This window comes from Hyperolius riggenbachi, chromosome 2 (genome assembly GCF_040937935.1).
Source record: "Hyperolius riggenbachi isolate aHypRig1 chromosome 2, aHypRig1.pri, whole genome shotgun sequence".
Classification (NCBI taxonomy): Eukaryota; Metazoa; Chordata; class Amphibia; order Anura; family Hyperoliidae; genus Hyperolius; species Hyperolius riggenbachi.
Window position 1 is genome coordinate 570,869,971 of NC_090647.1, and position 19,313 is coordinate 570,889,283.

General features: G+C 43.2%; 1 protein-coding gene across 1 annotated transcript in view; it reads right to left on the reverse strand.

The window, feature by feature from the left end:
* Window positions 1–13,694, reverse strand: part of LOC137545198 (CD276 antigen homolog) — a 77,714-nt gene extending 64,020 nt beyond the window's left edge. Inside the window, exon 1 of the mRNA XM_068266324.1 lies at window positions 13,572–13,694. Within this exon, the coding sequence (XP_068122425.1) occupies window positions 13,572–13,647 (76 nt within the window). The 5' untranslated portion in view covers window positions 13,648–13,694. The remainder of the gene's footprint in view (window positions 1–13,571) is intronic.
* Window positions 13,695–19,313: the final 5,619 nt, after the last annotated feature.

A 19,313-nucleotide genomic window follows, 5' to 3' on the forward strand; every position in this document is an offset into this window, starting at 1 on the left:
TATAAACCACAAAGTAATCTGAGCTAACCTTGGACCCAAACCATTCCAATTGGTTCCTCTGAGTTATTCTACACTGGTCAAATGCCACCAGATCGACCAGCAAATAGATCCCTCTGTGATGGAATCTGTTTAAAGAGGGATCTATTGGCTGCCTACACTGCAAACAGATTTTGAATCGATTTCACTATGAAACCGATACGCAATCTGTGGAGCTGCCGCCGCCCCCCTGCATATATTGCCTGATCCGGCCGGCGCGAGTCCCCCGGTCTCCGTTGTCTCTACTCCGCTCTGGGCTCCAGCTTCACTTTACTTCCTGTCGGGGGAAGTTTAAACAGTAAAGGGCGCTCTACTGTTTAAACTTCCCCGCAATAAAGTGCACGGTGGCGCAGAATGCTCCAGTCCATGTGAGAGAGTGATCGCGCAGAAGATGCCGACCTGGCGAGGTAGGTATCTGCAATGGAGGTGACCCCGGAACACCGGAGCTGCGGCGAGGGACAGATTGGCTGCTGGGGGCTGGAGGAAGCCCCAGGTGAGTAGATTTTTTTGTTTTGTTTTACTCGGACCTTTCCTTTAAAGGGAACCTTAACTGGGAGGGATATGGATGTTTCCTTTTAAAGGACAACTGAAGACAGGTATATGGAGGCTACCAGTTGCCTGGCAGCCCTGCTGATCCTCTGCCTCTAATACTTTCAGCCATAGCCCCTGAACAAGCATGCAGTAGGTCAGGTTTTTCTGAAATTATTGTCAGATCTGACAAGATTAGCTGCATGCTTGTTTCTGGTGTGATTCAGACACTTCTGCAGCCAAAATGGCCAGCAGGGCTGCCAGGCAACTGGTATTGTTTAAAACGAAATAAACATGGCAGCCTCCATATTCTTCTCACTTCAGTTGCCCTTTAAACAATACCAGTTGTGTGTCAGTCCGGCTAATCTCTTTGGCTGCAGTACTGGCTGAATCACACACCTGAAACATGCAGCCAATCAAGTCTGACCTCAGTCACAGCACCTGATCTGCTGCATGCTTGTTGAGGGGCTATGGATAAAAGTATTAAGCGACACAGGATCAATAGGGAGGTCAGGCAGCTGGTATTATTTTAAAAGGAAAAATCTGTATCCTTCTCAGTTTAGTTTCCATTTAAAAATAAACTGTTGCGAAAATCTTGAAATGTAAAACACATACAAAGAAGAAGTACGAATCTTCCAGAGTAAAATGAGCCATAAATTGCTTTTCTCCTATGTTGCTGTCACTTACAGTAGGTAGTAGAAATCTGACATTACCGACAGATTTTGGACTAGCCCATGTTCTCATGGGGGATTCTAAGAGTTGTCTTCATTTTTAAAAGCACTTAGTGAATGGCAGTTGCTCCGTTCAACTACCAAAATAGTGTACAACGAACAGGGAGGCTGCCCAGCATCTTTGTATTAATCATTTTTAGGGAATGTCTTTATTAACCCTCCTGGCAGTTTATTAAAATCCGCCAGGGGGCAGCAGAGCCGTTTTTTTTTCTTTATTTTTTTTATATCATGTAGCGAGACAAGGTCTCGCTACATGATAGCCACTGCTCAGCGGCATCCCCCCAGCCCCTCCGATCGCTTCTAGCGATCGTAGATCAGGAGATCCCGTTCAAAGAACGGCATCTCCTGGAGGGCTTCCCTTGTCGCCATGGCGACGGGCGGGATGACGTCACCGACGTCGTGACGTCAAAGGGGACTCCGATCCACCCCCAGCGCTGCCTGGCACTGATTGGCCAGGCAGCGCACTGGGTCTGGGGGGAGGGCGGCGTTGGCTGCGGCGCAATGGATTGCGGCGATCGGTGCGGAGCGGCGGCGATCGGATTGCACACGCAGCTAGCAAAGTGCTAGCTGCGTATAGCAAAAAAAAAATTATGCAAATCGGCCCAGCGGGGCCTGAGCGGTGCCTTCCGGCGGCATGGCCCGAGCTCAGCTCGGGCTTACCGACAGGAAGGTTAAGAATAAAGGCCATGCTGAGAATCCCCCATGAAGAGATGGACTAGCCCAAAACCTGTTGGTAATGTCAGATTTCTACTACCTACTGTAAGTGACAGCAACATAGGAGAAAAGTCATTTATGGCTCATTTTACTCTGGGAGAAATGTACTTTTTATTTTGTATGTGTTTTAAATTTTAAGATTTTCACAACAGTTCCTCTTGAAGGAGCTTTCTAAGAACAAAGTACTGTGTTTAACCGAATGCTGTTCTGCTTCAAGTAGTTTTTTTTTTTTTTTGTAGTAGTAGATTTCAAGCCATAAATAAGCGGAAATGCTGAGCTGCATACCATGATAGATCTATGTAAATAAGCACTGCGTGTCTTGTGACACCTGTGTCACCTCTCTGAGCAGCTGACTACCTCAGGGCTGGGAAAGGGCAGAGATAAATATCATTATTCCTTTCACTGTATTTCTTTCTGCTGTAACCACACCTGCACCTCAACCACAAACAGGGAGTGAAACAATTTGCACATAAAAAACAAACAAGTGTTAGGGCTCGTTTCCACTAGTGCGGCGTGCGTCTCGTAGACGCACGCCGGCACTGAGCGGGTGGGCGGGATCGCAGGCGATTCCCATCAGCCGTGCCATGCACGGCTATGGGAATCGCAGCCTCCGCCGCGAATTCTGTGGGGGTTTCCGGCCGAATCGCTACTGCAAGCGATTCGGCCGGCGGCGCCGTTGTCCCCTATGGCAGAGTTTCCCCGCGCGATTTGCCTGCGGGGAAACTCTGCGGATTCGCGGCCGTTTCCGCGAGAGTGGAAACGGGCCCTTAAAGGTGGCCACACACTACACAATTTTGTAATGATAATCCCGGTCAATTATTATGATTGACATTACAATCAACTGATCAAAACCCAACATTGCGGATTAGTGTTTCGATCATAATTACAATCATAAATACGTAAATTCACTTCGATTTACAAATGATAGACATTTTGTCTTATCGAACATCTAACTGGGCAAATAAATCGTACAGCTTATGGCTTCCTTTAGGCTGGTTTCACACCAGGACGTTGCGTTTTAGGGGGCATTATAGGGCACATAACGTGCCCCTAACACAACGCCTGGTGCTCTCTGGTGTGGACGTTGGAGTGAGCCGCGTTGTGCAGCTCACTCTGGCGTCCGTGATGCCGTGATGCGCACTCTTGGACGCATGCGGCATCACGTGGTCCCGCCGGCCAATCGCCGCACAGAGCGGCCGCTCCAGGAAGTACACATGGACATAAAAAAGAAAAGTACCCAATATGCAGCACCAAACCACTCCAATTATATTCAAAATACAAATTCTTTATTTGATGAAAAGCGAACACAGTAAAAACAATATTAAAAATCACCAAAAAGGTGATAGCAGCGGTGTACAATATATGTTAATAATAATCCTACTAATATAATAAATGGGAAAGTTCGGAGGTTTGGATGTTTGTTACTCGATCACGTAACAATGGCTGAACGGATTTGAATGAAATTTGGCACACACATAGTACATTACCTGGAATAAAGTATAGGATACTTTTTATTCTCATAACCAAAAGGGGGCGGAGACAAATACACATTTCACTGGAAAATGTAAACTGCAGCCATTCTTACACTGTTACACTGGAGGTGTGTTTAGCTAAGTGCACAATGGTTAATTTGCATATATTCAGCAGTGGTGCTCTGGGAGACATCTCAAGCTCACTCCAACCTGAATTATTGCAAATTCTTTCTGTTTTAAAAAAGCAAACTTTTGCTTTTCTTAACATCTTAGTAAAGGGGCTTTTAGGACCATTGTAGTCCCTTACACACTCCAATGAGTTCTGGGTCACCATGAGCTGGCTGGTTAGTCTGTTCCTCTCGGTGTTACAAGCCCTACTGCATAGAGCCAAATTAATCCATGCCATGCACTGATGAGGATCAAACAATCCGAAACAGTCTGTATGCATGTTGGATTATTATGGCTCTGTACACATTAACAAGCTGACACATCATTGCATTCCAGCAGTTCTGGAGGTGTGTTTAGCTTCTAAGGGTAACAATGGTTAATTTGCATATATTCAGCAGTGATGCACTGGGAGACATCTCAAGCTCACTCCAACCTGAATTATCGCAAATTCTTTCTGTTTTAAAAAAGCAAACTTTTGCTTTTCTTAACATCTTAGTAAGGGTTTTTTTTAGGACCATTGTAGTCCCTTACACACTCCAATGAGTTCTGGGTCACCATGAGCTGGCTGGTTAGTCTGTACCTCTCGGTGTTACAAGCCCTACTGCATAGAGCCAAATTAATCCATGCCCTGCACTGATGAGGATCAAACAATCTGAAACAGTCTGTATGCATGTTGGATTATTATGGCTCTGTACAAATTAACAAGGTAACACATCATTGCATTCCAGCAGTTCTGGAGGTGGGTTTAGCTTTTAAGGGTAACAATGGTTAATTTGCATATATTCAACAGTGATGCACTGGGAGACATTTTAAGCTCACTCCAACCTGAATTATTGCAAATTCTTTCTGTTTTAAGAAAGCAAACTTTTGTTTTTCTTACACTGTTAATGGTAGGGTTCTCAAACTTTGCACAGTTGAGTGATTTTCAATGGGAATATTTCTGCCGTTCTTGCACTGTTAATGGCACAAGCCTCAAACCTGCCATTCTTGCACTGTTAATGGCACAAGCCTCAAACCTGCCATTCTTGCACTGTTAATGGCACAAGCCTCAAACCTGGTATAGTTGATCATTGGGTGACTGGGGTTCAATTTCAGAAAGGGGGTGGAGCCACAAATAGCCAATCAGATTTGTTTCATTCCAATGCAAATTATTGTTGCCAAACACCGCAAAACTCACAAACTTGGTAATTGAGTAATTGATTAATTGTGTGTTAGGGTTAGGAAAGTGGGCACAGCCAACACCAGCCAAATACATAAGCGGGCAATGCAGGGTCATAAGTGGGCGGAGACAAATACAAATTTTACTGGGAAAATGTAAACAGCAGCCATTCTTACACTGTTAATGGTAGGGTTCTCAAACTTTGCACAGTTGGTTACTGGGTGACTGGGATTAATATTCAGAAAAGTGGGTGGAGCCTACAAAAAACAATCAAAAGTTACCTATTGATTTTTCAGGGGAATATTTCATTGCTGCCATTCTTGCACTGTTAATGGCACAAGCCTCAAACCTGGCACAGTTGATCATTGCGTGACTGGGGTTTACATTTATATAAGGGGGTGGAGCCCCAAACAGCCAATCTGATTTTTTTTCATTTTAATGCAGGCTATTGATGCCAAAGACCGCAAAGCTCACAAACTTGGTCATTGAGTAATTGTGTGTTAGGGTTAGGGTTAGGAAAAGTGGGCGCAGCCAACACCAGCCAAATACATAATCGGGCAATACCGGGACATCAGTAGGCGGAGACAAATACAAATTTCGCTGAGAAAATGTAAACTGCAGCAATTCTTACACTATTAATGGTAGGGTTCTAAAACTTTGCACGGTTGGTCACTGGGTGACTGAGATTAATATTCAGAAAAGTGGGTGGAGCCTACAAAAGCCAATCAAAATCCACCTATTAATCTTTAAGGGGAATATTTAATTGATGCCATTCTTGCACTGTTAATGGCACAAGCCTCTTGCACTGTTAATCACCTGTACCTGGTACAGTTGGCCATTGGGTGATTGGGGTTCAAATTCAGAAAAGGGGTGGAGCCACAGCCAATCAGATTTATTTTATTTCAATGCAAATTATTGATGCCAAAGACCGCAAAGCTCACAAACTTGGTCATTAAGTAAGTGTGTGTTAGGGTTAGAAAAAGTGGGCGGAGCCAACACCAGCCAAATACATACCTGGGCAATGCCAAGTCATCAGTGGGTGGAGACAAACACAAATTTCACTGGGAAAATGTAAACTGCAGCCATTCTTACACTATTAATTGTAGGGTTCTAAAACTTTGCACAGTTGGTCACTGGGTGACTGGGATTAATATTCAGAAAAGTGGGTGGAGCCTACAAAACCCATCACAATTCACCTATTGATTTTCAAGGCAAATATTTAATTGCTGCCATTTTTGCACTGTTAATGGCACAAGCCTCAAACCTGGTACAGTTGATCATTGGGTGACTGGGGTTAAATATTTAGAAAAGGGGTGGGGCCACAAACAGCGAATCAGATGTGTTTCTTTTCAATGAAAATTATTCATGCTAAAGACCACAAATCTCACAAACTTGGTCATTGACTATTGACAATTGTGTGTTAGGGTTAGAAAAAGTGGCCACAGCCAACAGCAGCCAAATACATACCCGGGAAACATTAGGACATCAGTGGGTGGAGAAAAATACAAATTTCACTGCTAGAATGTAAACTGAAATTTGGCACACACATAGTACATTACCTGGAATACAGTATAGCATACTTTTTATTCCCATAACCAAAAAGAAGGTGGAGACAAATACAAATTTCACTGGAAAATATAAACTGCAGCCATTCTTACACTGTTACACCGGAGGTGTGCTTAGCTTCTAAGTGCACAATGGTTAATTAGCATATATTCAGCAGTGATGCACTGGGAGACATCTCAAGCTCACTCCAACCTGAATTATCGCAAATTCTTTCTGTTTTAAGAAAGCAAACTTTTGTTTTTCTTAACATCTTAGTAAGGGGGCTTTTAGAACCATTGTAGTCCCTTACACACTCCAATGAGTTCTGGGTCACCATGAGCTTGCTGGTTAGTCTGTACCTCTCGGTGTTACAAGCCCTACTGCATAGAGCCAAATTAATCCACTGATGAGGATCAAACAATCTAAAACAGTCTGTATGCATGTTGGATTATTATGGCTCTGTACAAATTAACAAACTGACACATCATTTCATTCCAGCAGTTCTGGAGGTGTGTTTAGCTTTTAAGGGTAATGATGGTTAGTTTGCATATATTTAACAGTGATGCACTGGGAGACATTTTAAGCTCACGCCAACCTGAATTATCGCAAATTCTTTCTGTTTTAAGAAAGCAAACTTTTGTTTTTCTTACTCTGTCAATGGCAGGTTTCTTAAACTTTGCACAGTTGGTCACTGGGTGACTGGGATTAATATTCAGAAAAGTGGGTGGAGCCTACAAAAGCTAATCAAAATTCACCTATTGATTTTCAAAGGAGTGGAGCCACAGCCAATTAGATTTATTTCATTTCAATGCCAATTATTGATGCCAAAGACCGCAAAGCTCACAAACTAGGTCATCCTTGAGTAATTGTGTGTTAGGATTAGAAAAAGTGGGCAGAGGTAACACTAGCCAATTACATACCCGGGCAACGCCGGGCGACCAGCTAGTATATAATATAATAATAATAATAATAATAATAATAATACAGCAATCAATATATGTCCTCACACTCAGAATATTATATATGAATAGTAGTAGGTAGGTGAATAGAGGGACCCTGAGTTGAAACGCCCGCTGCGCGCATTGCTCTGCATAGACCTCCGGCGGCTACCCCGAGTGCAGGTCGGGGTTAACGCTAAGAGCTGCGGTTTTCCACCCTGACTGTAGCTCAGGTTTACTGCCACGGAGGTTAAGGAGAACACAGGGGAATAGAAGGGTACACAAAAGGGCCAAAAGAGGACACAAAGGAGGAGCAAAATAGGACATATGATGGACAGAAGGGGACACAGGAGGACAAAGATTGTGATTGGAGGAGAACATCTACAAGACGCTCATGGAACATGGACGCACCAGGTTTAAGTTATCCATGCACTACGTCGATTTCCCATTGAAATACAGCAGATTTAATCACTGTGATCGAATCTGATGTAAAATCGTTAGGCCTCGTTTCCATCTGTGCGCTTCTATCCGCTTCTGTCCGCTTTTCAGCAACATGTATCAATCTGTAACATTGAAGTGCTGATAAAAAGCAGACAGAAGCGCACAGATGGAAACAAGGCCTTAATGTAGAGGTTGACCAAAAATCTGAATACGATCGATTGAGTCAATCTGTCCAGGTGGAACATTTTGCTCGATCGGGTCGAGAGCGCATAGTTAGCGGCGTTCGATATGGCGACGATTGTTGCAGCAGTAATATCCCCTGTCCGCCAGCAGGAGTCCCCGGGTCCCTGCAGTCTCTCACTTCCTCCAACGTCCTCCCCCGTCTCCTCTTCACTTCCTGTCCCGTCCTGTGAGAAGGCGAAGTTCAAACAGTAGAGCGCCCTCTTACGCTTGTCACATGACGGGACATGCAGTGAAGGCGAGATATATAAAATACTAACAGGCAAATATCAATGACAGGCAGATATTATGAACAACAGGCAGATGTCAATGATTTGCACATATTACCAATAACAAGCAGATAAAACCAAATGACATGCAGCTATCGAGGACATCCACATATTACCAACCACAGGAAAATTCCAATACTACACACATGCATACCACATGGCAAAGCACACAAAGGAAATACAATCCACAGGGGAATATAAATTGCATGCACATAATTTTAACAGCAGCAGACAATTTATATAACAGGCAAGTAATAGCAATAACAGTCAAGTATCAATGATTAGCACAGCCAAAGGCAATAATAAACAGATATCCATGATATTCACACAGTACAAACAGGAAGATAATGCTAATAAATAAAATAAAAAATATCAATAACGTGCAGATAATACTGATAAGAGGCAGATGTCAATAATAAAAACCACAAGCAGATAATACCACAGACACAAACTGCAGGCACATAATAGTAAAAACAGGAAAATAATGGCATGCAAATAATATTAATGACAGGCATACTTACGACACGTGTAACCGAGGTTGGGGAGTCAGTACAAAAATCATCCGACTCCTCAGTTTATGGAACTACCGACTCCAGGTACCCAAAAATTGCTCCTACTCCACAGCCCATTCCCCATCATACTGGCCCCAACATGTTCCCAACACTCAGCTGAAGGCTCCCGTCCCTGCAATGCAGAGTAAGGCCCAGCGCACACCAAAAACCGCTAGTGGATCCAAAACGCTGGAGGTTTTTGAAGCAGATTTTCTGAGCGATTCTAGGCATGTTTAGGACTTTTGCTAGCGTTTTGCTCTGACGTTTTTTGGCGATTAACGCCCCCCCCAAAAAAAAATCACCATTCACACCTGATCGCGTTTTGCGCTTCTATAGCACTAAAACGCGATCGCCGGGAAATCGCCTGAAAATGGTGCAGGCTTCGCGTTTACCGTTTTGGGGCAATTTGCGCCGATTAGTGCAAATTGCCCAAATGAGAACGGGCCCATAGACTTTTATTACCCTAGCACTTTGAAAGGCGCTAGCGTTTGAGCGTTTTGCCAAAGTCGCCGGCAAAACGCTCAAGTGTGAATGGGCCCTTAGATTTTATAAACATGCCTAGCGTTTTTTGGAGCGTTTTTTGTGTAGCAGATTTCATATATTGTTCCAGTAAAGCTGTTACTGAACAGCTTCTGTAACAAAAACCGCCTGGAGAATCGCTCTGATCTAGCATTTTTCAGAGCGGTTTTCCACTTTCCTATACTATATTGAGGCAGAACCGCCTCAGAAATCTCAAAAATGCTGCAGCCCCCGAGTTTGCTTTCTTGAAAAAACGAGCCGCTCTGGTGTGCACCAGTACATTGACTAACATTAGCCAAGCGGTTTCCACCGCAAGAGTTTCAAAAAACGCTCAGAGCGGCTCTGTTGTGCACCAACCCTCATAACGGGAAAAAACCCACAGCTGTGAGCAAAGTCTTCTGTTTATATACACACCAGTGTATTCCATTTAAGTTGATGGAGTCACAGATCACCACTTTAGGCTGTTTACAGTCAACAAAGTACAAACTGACACTATGATTGCCTATAAACATGGCGAGGTTTTAGGCTACGGTTAGAGTCGTGCATGGTGATGCGTTACAACCATATTCTTACGCGGCTTCCTGCACTAATGATGCGACAATTACAGTATAAGGGTGCAGTGCGTTACCGCAAAACGCACGTGTTGACAGTTACATATACTTTTCATGGGCTGTATGCGTCCAAGTATGCGACAGATCACTTGGATAACGTTCAGCACCATTTTCTGGCTGGATAGTGTAATGGATAAGGGCTCTGCCTCTGACACAGGCGGCCTGGGTTACAATCTCAGCTCTTCCTCTTCAGTAAGACAGCACCTATTCAGTAAGGAGACCTTGGGCAAGTCTCCCTAACACTGCTATTGCCTATATGGAGCGTGCCCTAGTGGCTGCAGCTCTGGCCTAAAACTGCTACTGCCTATAGAACGCCCACTAGTGGCTGCAGCTCTGGCCTAAAACTGCTACTGCCAGTGCCTATAGAACGCCCACTAGTGGCTGCAGCTCTGGCCTAAAACTGCTACTGCCTATAGAGCGCCTCCTAGTGGCTTCAGCTCTGGCCTAACACTGCTACTGCCTACAGAGCGCCTCCAACTGGCTGCAGCTCTGGCCTAACACTGCTACTGCCTATAGAGCACCCCCAACTGGCTGCAGCTCTGGCCTAACACTGCTACTGCCTATAGAGCGCCCCCTAGTGGCTGCAGCTCTGACCTAACACTGCTACTGCCTATAGAGTACCCCCTAGTGGCTGCAGCTCTGGCCTAACACTGCTACTGCCTATAGAGCCCCCTCTAGTGGCTGCAGCTCTGGCCTAACACTGCCATTGCCTATAGAGCATCCCCTAGTGGCTGCAGCTCTGGTCTAACACTGCTAATGCCTATAAGAAGTACCCCCTAGTGGCTGCAGCTCTGGCCTAACACTGCTACTGCCTATAGAGCGCCCCCTAGTGGCTGGAGCTCTGGCCTAACACTGCTAATGCCTATAAGAAGTACCCCCTAGTGGCTGCAGCTCTGGCTCTTTGAGTCCGACAGAAGAAAAGTGCAATATAAATGTTTAAATTGTGAGAAGTTTTAAATCAGGATGATACCATTTATTGGCGAACTAAAAATGAATAAGAATAAGCAAGCTTTCGGCCTTGCAGCCTTCGTCGGGCTTACATCCTGTTAGTTTGCAGGTTGGTGGTACAGACAGATATATACATGCAACATCAAAAGGGAAAACAGATTTTTTTCAAGCATAAATGCATGTCATTGAGATGCCTTCAGTAAAACAAAAACATCCAAATGGGGTGGGAGGTTGTTAGCTGAGATGAGAATCCTTGTTTACATACACCATGCTCACAGACCTGGGAGTTGTTTTAGATTGTGTGGTTGCCGATAGGACAATGTTATGTACGTGGGAGAAACTGGACAAACTCTGTGCAAACGTATGAATGGACACAGGCACACTATTAACGATACCGAATCTGGACTCCCAGTTGCTACACACTTTCGGTCCAACGGACGCAGCATGGATGATCTTCGTGTCACTGCCCTGAAGAGTGGCTTCCAAACGTTAAATGATCGATTAATAGCAGAAACAAAATTAATAAAATGGTTCAAAGCTGTGGACAAGGGCTTGAATGAGGACAAAAACTTTTTATATTGGTATGAGGCTGACGATATTTAAACTCTTTCAGCCTATATAGCTGAACTTGTGAACTCAGAATGTACGATACCTCTGTGACAATCCAACTCCCAGGTCTGTGAGCAGGGAGTAAACAAGGATTCTTATCTCAGCAAACAACTTCTCACCCCACTTGGATGTTCTGTTTTACTGAAGGCATCTCAATGACATATATTTATGGTTGAAAAAAAAAAATCTGTTTTCCCTTTTGATGTTGCATGTATATAGCTGTCTGTACCACCAGCCTGCAAACTAACAGGATGTAAGCCCGACGAAGGCTGCAAGGCCGAAAGCTTGCTTATTCTTATTCATTTTTAGTTAGCCAATAAATGGTATCATCCTGATTTAAAACTTCTTGCTTTTACTGATGGCTAACACGGTACAATACCCTACTGCTACTACTACTGTTTAAATTGTGTGGCATACATAAAGCTACTTGGACATTTATTACATCATCAAAGCCGCACTCAATTGATAAAGAAACAACCCTCCCCAATAGATGTGCAATGTACTTTTCAGTCTGGTTTGATCAGAAAAAGCTTTTTTTTGTGGAATGCATAATTACATTAGATGTCCAATGTCTTAACCTTCTTGGCGGTAACCCCGAACGTAGTGCGGGATAAGCCGCGCAGGAGGATTTCTCAGGCCCTGCTGGGCAGATTTGCATAATTTTTTCTTTGCTACACGCAGCTAGCACTTTGCTAGCTGCGTGTGCACACCGATTGCCGCAGCTCCGCGCCGATTCGCCGCGCCATCTCCCCCACACCCCCCCAGACCCCATGCGCTGCCTGGCCAATCAGTGCCAGGCAGCGCTGAGGGGTGGATCGGGACTCCCTTTGAAGTCACGATGTCGGTGACGTCATCCCGTCCGTCGCCATGGCGATGGGGGAAGCCCTAATGGAAATCCCGTTCAGAACGGGAGTTCCGGACGGGCTTGATCGCCGGAGGCGATCGAAGAGGGTAGGAGGATGCCGCTGCGCAGCGGCTAGATTTAAAAAATAAATAAATTTAAAAAAAACTGCGCTGCCCCCTGGCGATTTTTAATAGATCGCCAGGAGGGCTAAGGTGCCCATACATCTAGCGATAATAGGCAGATTCTACCAAAACACAGATCTCCCCATGATCAAATATAATTGGATTGAGACCTGTTTGCTGCCCATACTCTGCAGGCCGATTCCCGATTGATTTCAGCCTGACATGAATTTGCCTTGTAACACTGCTGCGCATCCCAAGTGCCCGTACATTTTACATGTCCGCTGCCTGCTGTTCTTCTGCATTGGCGCCTTGTGTGGCTGCCGGCGTTATACCATGTGCTATATGCCAGAAGTCATGTGGGACCTGAATGCTAAAGTACAGCGGACACAATGGTGGACACCAGCCGGTGGCATGACCGGTATTTTCATGCAAAGGCACATATAACATTTAGGATGGACAATGGCGGAGGGTTCCGTTGCATTCATTGCAACGGTCGCTGAAACCACCGCACACCCGATTGACCAGGTTGGCCCAGGTTTTCCCAGCATGTCCTATTAATACAGACCACCAATTTCGCCCTTAACTCAATTGAATTGTCGATCAGGCATGCTTGTCGCACAGATTTTCTTCCGATTCAATCACAACAGATGGTCGATCGGCTGCCCAATCGCTCAATGTATGGCCACCTTCAAAATCATAATCACCATTGAGAAAAATATTGTTCCGCGTACAATAAAATATATTATACGACAATGACTCAGGGTGATTGGTACAATCCTGCGGACGACATCAGGGGAGGTAGGCCCAGAGTAGTGATATCGCTGCTGATTATCCAGAATAATAAATCCCCCCCAGAACACATGGAAAGGGGGGGGGGGGGGTTACCTATCACTTTATTCTGCAAGGGATTAAATCTGACATTCAGCGATGACATCGCCTGGGGAGCCACACACGTGCGATCCCTGGCCTGACTGCCTGCGAGGAGGAGAGCGGAGCTGATCGGGGATAGCGGATACACGAGAGCGGCTGACGGGCGCCCCGAGGACACAGCGGAGTTTAAATGCCCCCTACGTCACGTGTGACGTCACCACAGTGCTGAGCTGAGACCTCTGCCGGCCGGACTCACCTCTGATGACCAGCGGGGGGCGCATCACCATCAGTATGAGGAGCACCGACCACCCGGCTCCTCTCCCCGGCATCATCGCCGCCTCTTCTCGCCGGGCACCGACTATAACCAGCCGCAGCCAGCTCGCGGGAACCGCCCGGCACACGTGACCCCTGACTGAGGAGGCGGAGCAGCTGAACAGAATTGTGTGTAATACATAATATCATATGCAGCCTTGCAGGAAAAGGGGGCGTGTCATTCCAGCTTTCTAAACACACTTCTTAATTACATGGATAGCTTTCACTCCACCACTAATCATATATCTAATGTGTTATCATATTATTATTATGTATTTATATAGCACTGACATCTTCTGCAGCACATTACAGGGTACATAGTCATGTCACTGACTGTCCTCAGAGGAGCTCACAGTCTAATCCTACCATAGCCATAGTCTAATGTCCTACCATAATATTATTATGTATTTATATAGCACTGACATCTTCTGCAGAACATTACAGAGTACATAGTCATGTCACTGACTGTCATCAGAGGAGCTCACACTCTAATCCTACCATAGTCATAGTCTAATGTCCTACCATATTATTATTATTATGTATTTATATAGCACTGACATCTTCTGCAGCACATAACAGAGTACATAGTCATATCACTGACTGTCCTCAGAGGAGCTCACAGTCTAATCCTACCATAGTCATAGTGTAATGTCCTACCATATTATTATTATTATGTATTTATATAGCACTGACATCTTCTGCAGCACATTACAGAGTACATTGTCATGTCACTGCTGTCCTCAGAGGAGCTCACAATCTAATCCTACCATAGTCATAGTGTAATGCCCGACCATATTATTATTATGTATTTATATAGCACTGACATCTTCTGCAGCACATTACAGAGTACATAGTCATGTCACTGACTGTCCTCAGAGGAGCTCACACTCTAATCCTACCATAGTCATAGTGTAATGTCCTACCATATTATTATTATGTATTTATATAGCACTGACATCTTCTGCAGCACATTACAGAGTACATAGTCATGTCACTGACTGTCCTCAGAGGAGCTCACACTCTAATCCTACCATAGTCATAGTCTAATGTCCTACCATATTATTATTATGTATTTATATAGCACTGACATCTTCTGCAGCACATTACAGAGTACATAGTCATATCACTGACTGTCCTCAGAGGAGCTCACAATCTAATCCTACCATAGTCATAGTGTAATGTCCTACCATAATATTATTATGTATTTATATAGCACAGGCATCTCCTGCAGCAGATTACAGAGTACATAGTCATGTCACTGACTGTCCTCAGAGGAGCTCACACTCTAATCCTACCATAGTCATAGTCTAATGTCCCACCATATTATTATTATGTATTTCTATAGCAGTGACATCTCCTGCAGCACATTACAGAGTACATAGTCATGTCACTGACTGTCCTCAGAGGAGCTTACAATCTAATCCTACCATAGTCATAGTGTAATGTCCTACCATATTATTATTATGTATTTATATAGCAGTGACATCTTCTGCAGCACTATACAGGGTACAGTCATGTCACTGACTGTCCTCAGAGGAGCTCACAATCTAATCCTACCATAGTCATAGTGTAATGTCCTACCATATTATTATTATGTATTTATATAGCACTGACATCTTCAGCAGCACTGTACAGAGTACATAGTCATGTCACTGACTGTCCTCAAAGGAGCTCACACTCTAATCCTACCATAGTCATAGTCTAATGCCCTACCATATTATTATTATGTATTTATATAGCACTGACATCTTCTGCAGCACTGTACAGAGTACATAGTCATGCCACTGACTGTCCCCAGAGGAGCTCACACTCTAATCCTACCATAGTCATAGTCTAATGTACTACCATATTATTATGTATTATTATGTATTTATATAGCACTGACATCTCCTGCAGCACATTACAGAGTACATAGTCATGTCACTGACTGTCCCCAGAGGAGCTCACACTCTAATCCTACCATAGTCATAGTCTAATGTCCTACCATATTATTATGTATTATTATGTATTTATATAGCACTACATCTCCTGCAGCACATTACAGAGTACATAGTCATGTCACTGACTGTCCTCAGAGGAGCTTACAATCTAATCCTACCATAGTCATAGTCTAATGTCCTACCATATTATTATGTATTATTATGTATTTATATAGCACTGACATCTCCTGCAGCACATTACAGAGTACATAGTCATATCACTGACTGTCCTCAGAGGGGCTCACAGTCTAATCCCACCATAGTCATAGTGTAATGTCCTACCATAATATTATTATGTATTTATATAGCACTGACATCTCCTGCAGCACATTACAGAGTACATAGTCATGTCACTGACTGTCCTCAGAGGAGCTCACAATCTAATCCTAGCATAGTCATAGTCTAATACCCTACCATATTATTATTATGTATTTATATAGCACTGACATCTTCTGCAGCACATTACAGAGTACATAGTCATGCCACTGACTGTCCTCAGAGGAGCTCACAATCTAATCCTACCATAGTCATAGTCTAATTACCATATTATTATTATGTATTTATATAGCAGTGACATCTTCTGCAGCACTGTACAGAGTACATAGTCCTGTCACTGACTGTCCTCAGAGGAGCTCACACTCTAATCCTACCATAGTCATAGTCTAATGTCCTACCATATTATTATTATTATGTATTTATATAGCACTGACATCTCCTGCAGCACATTACAGAGTACATAGTCATGTCACTGACTGTCCTCAGAGGAGCTCACAATCTAATCCTACCATAGTCATAGTCTAATGTCCTACCATATTATTATTATGTATTTATATAGCACTGACATCTTCTGCAGCACTGTACAGAGTACATAGTCATGTCACTGACTGTCCTCAGAGGAGCTCACACTCTAACCCTACCATAGTCATAGTCTAATGTCCTACCATATTATTATGTATTATTATGTATTTATATAGCACTGACATCTCCTGCAGCACATTACAGAGCACATAGTCATGTCACTGACTGTCCTCAGAGGGGCTCACAGTCTAATCCTACCATAGTCATAGTGTAATGTCCTACCATAATATTATTATGTATTTATATAGCACTGACATCTCCTGCAGCACATTACAGAGTACATAGGCATGTCACTGACTGTCCTCAGAGGAGCTCACAATCTAATCCTACCATAGTCATAGTGTAATGTCCTAACATATTATTATTATTATGTATTTATATAGCACTGACATCTTCTTCAGCACTGTACAGAGTACATAGTCATGTCACTGACTGTCCTCAGAGGAGGTCACAATGTAATCCTACCATAGTCATAGTGTAATGTCCTAACATATTATTATTATGTATTTATATAGCACTGACATCTCCTGCAGCACATTACAGAGTACATAGTCATGTCACTGACTGTCCTCAGAGGAGCTCACAATCTAATCCTACCATAGTCATAGTGTAATGTCCTACCATATTATTATTATGTATTTATATAGCACTGACATCTCTTGCAGCACATTACAGAGTACATAGTCATGTCACTGACTGTCCTCAGAGGAGCTCACACTCTAATCCTACCATAGTCATAGTGTAATGTCCTACCATATTATTATTATGTATTTATATAGCACTGACATCTTCTGCAGCACTGTACAGAGTAAATAGTCATGTCACTGACTGTTCTCAGAGGAGCTCAGTCTAATCCTACCATAGTCATAGTGTAATGTCCTACCATAATATTATGTATTTATATAGTACTGACATCTTCTGCAGCACTGTACAGAGTACATAGTCATGTCACTGACTGTCCTCAGAGGAGCTCACACTCCAATCCTGCCATAGTCATAGTCTAATGCCCTACCATATTATTATTATTATGTATTTATATAGCACTGACATCTCCTGCAGCACATTACAGAGTACATAGTCATGTCACTGACTGCCCCTCAGAGGAGCTCACACTCTAATCCTGCCATAGTCATAGTGTAATATCCTACCGTATTATTATTATGTATTTATATAGCACTGACATCTTCTGCAGCACATTACAGGGTACATAGTCATGTCACTGACTGTCCTCAGAGGGGCTCACACTCCAATCCTACCATAGTCATAGCCTAATGTCCTACCATACTATTATTATGTATTTATATAGCACTGACATCTCCATGATCTCCTGCAGCACATTACAGAGTACATAGTCATGTCACTGACTGTTCTCAGAGGAGCTCACAATCGAATCCTACCATAGTCATAGTGTAATGTCCTACCAAATTATTATTATGTATTTATACAGCTCTGACATCTTCTGCAGCACTTTACAGAGTACATAGTCATGTCACTGACTGTCCTCAGAGGAGCTCACACTCTAATCCTACCATACTACTCATAGTCTAATGTCCTACCATACTATTATTATTATGTATTTATATAGCACTGACATCTTCTGCAGCACATTACAGAGTACATAGTCATGTCACTGACTGTCCTCAGAGGAGCTCACAATCTAATCCTACCATAGTCATAGTCTAATGTCCTACCATATTATTATTATGTATTTATATAGCACTGACATCTTCTGCAGCACATAACAGAGTACATAGTCATATCACTGACTGTCCTCAGAGGAGCTCACACTCTAATCCTACCATAGTCATAGTCTAATGTCCTACCATATTATTATTATGTATTTATATAGCACTGACATCTTCTGCAGTACATTACAGAGTACATAGCCATGTCACTGACTGTCCTCAGAGGAGCTCACAATCTAATCCTACCATAGTCATAGTCTAATGTCCCACCATATTATTATTATTATGTATTTATATAGCACTGACATCTTCTGCAGCACATTACAGAGTACATAGTCATATCACTGACTGTCCTCAGAGGAGCTCACAGTCTAATCCTACCATAGTCATAGTGTAATGTCCTACCATATTATTATTATTATGTATTTATATAGCACTGACATCTTCTGCAGCACATAACAGAGTACATAGTCATATCACTGACTGTCCTCAGAGGAGCTCACAGTCTAATCCTACCATAGTCATAGTGTAATGTCCTACCATATTATTATTATTATGTATTTATATAGCACTGACATCTTCTGCAGCACATTACAGAGTACATTGTCATGTCACTGCTGTCCTCAGAGGAGCTCACAATCTAATCCTACCATAGTCATAGTGTAATGCCCGACCATATTATTATTATGTATTTATATAGCACTGACATCTTCTGCAGCACATTACAGAGTACATAGTCATGTCACTGACTGTCCTCAGAGGAGCTCACACTCTAATCCTACCATAGTCATAGTGTAATGTCCTACCATATTATTATTATGTATTTATATAGCACTGACATCTTCTGCAGCACATTACAGAGTACATAGTCATGTCACTGACTGTCCTCAGAGGAGCTCACACTCTAATCCTACCATAGTCATAGTCTAATGTCCTACCATATTATTATTATGTATTTATATAGCACTGACATCTTCTGCAGCACATTACAGAGTACATAGTCATATCACTGACTGTCCTCAGAGGAGCTCACAATCTAATCCTACCATAGTCATAGTGTAATGTCCTACCATAATATTATTATGTATTTATATAGCACAGGCATCTCCTGCAGCAGATTACAGAGTACATAGTCATGTCACTGACTGCCCTCAGAGGAGCTCA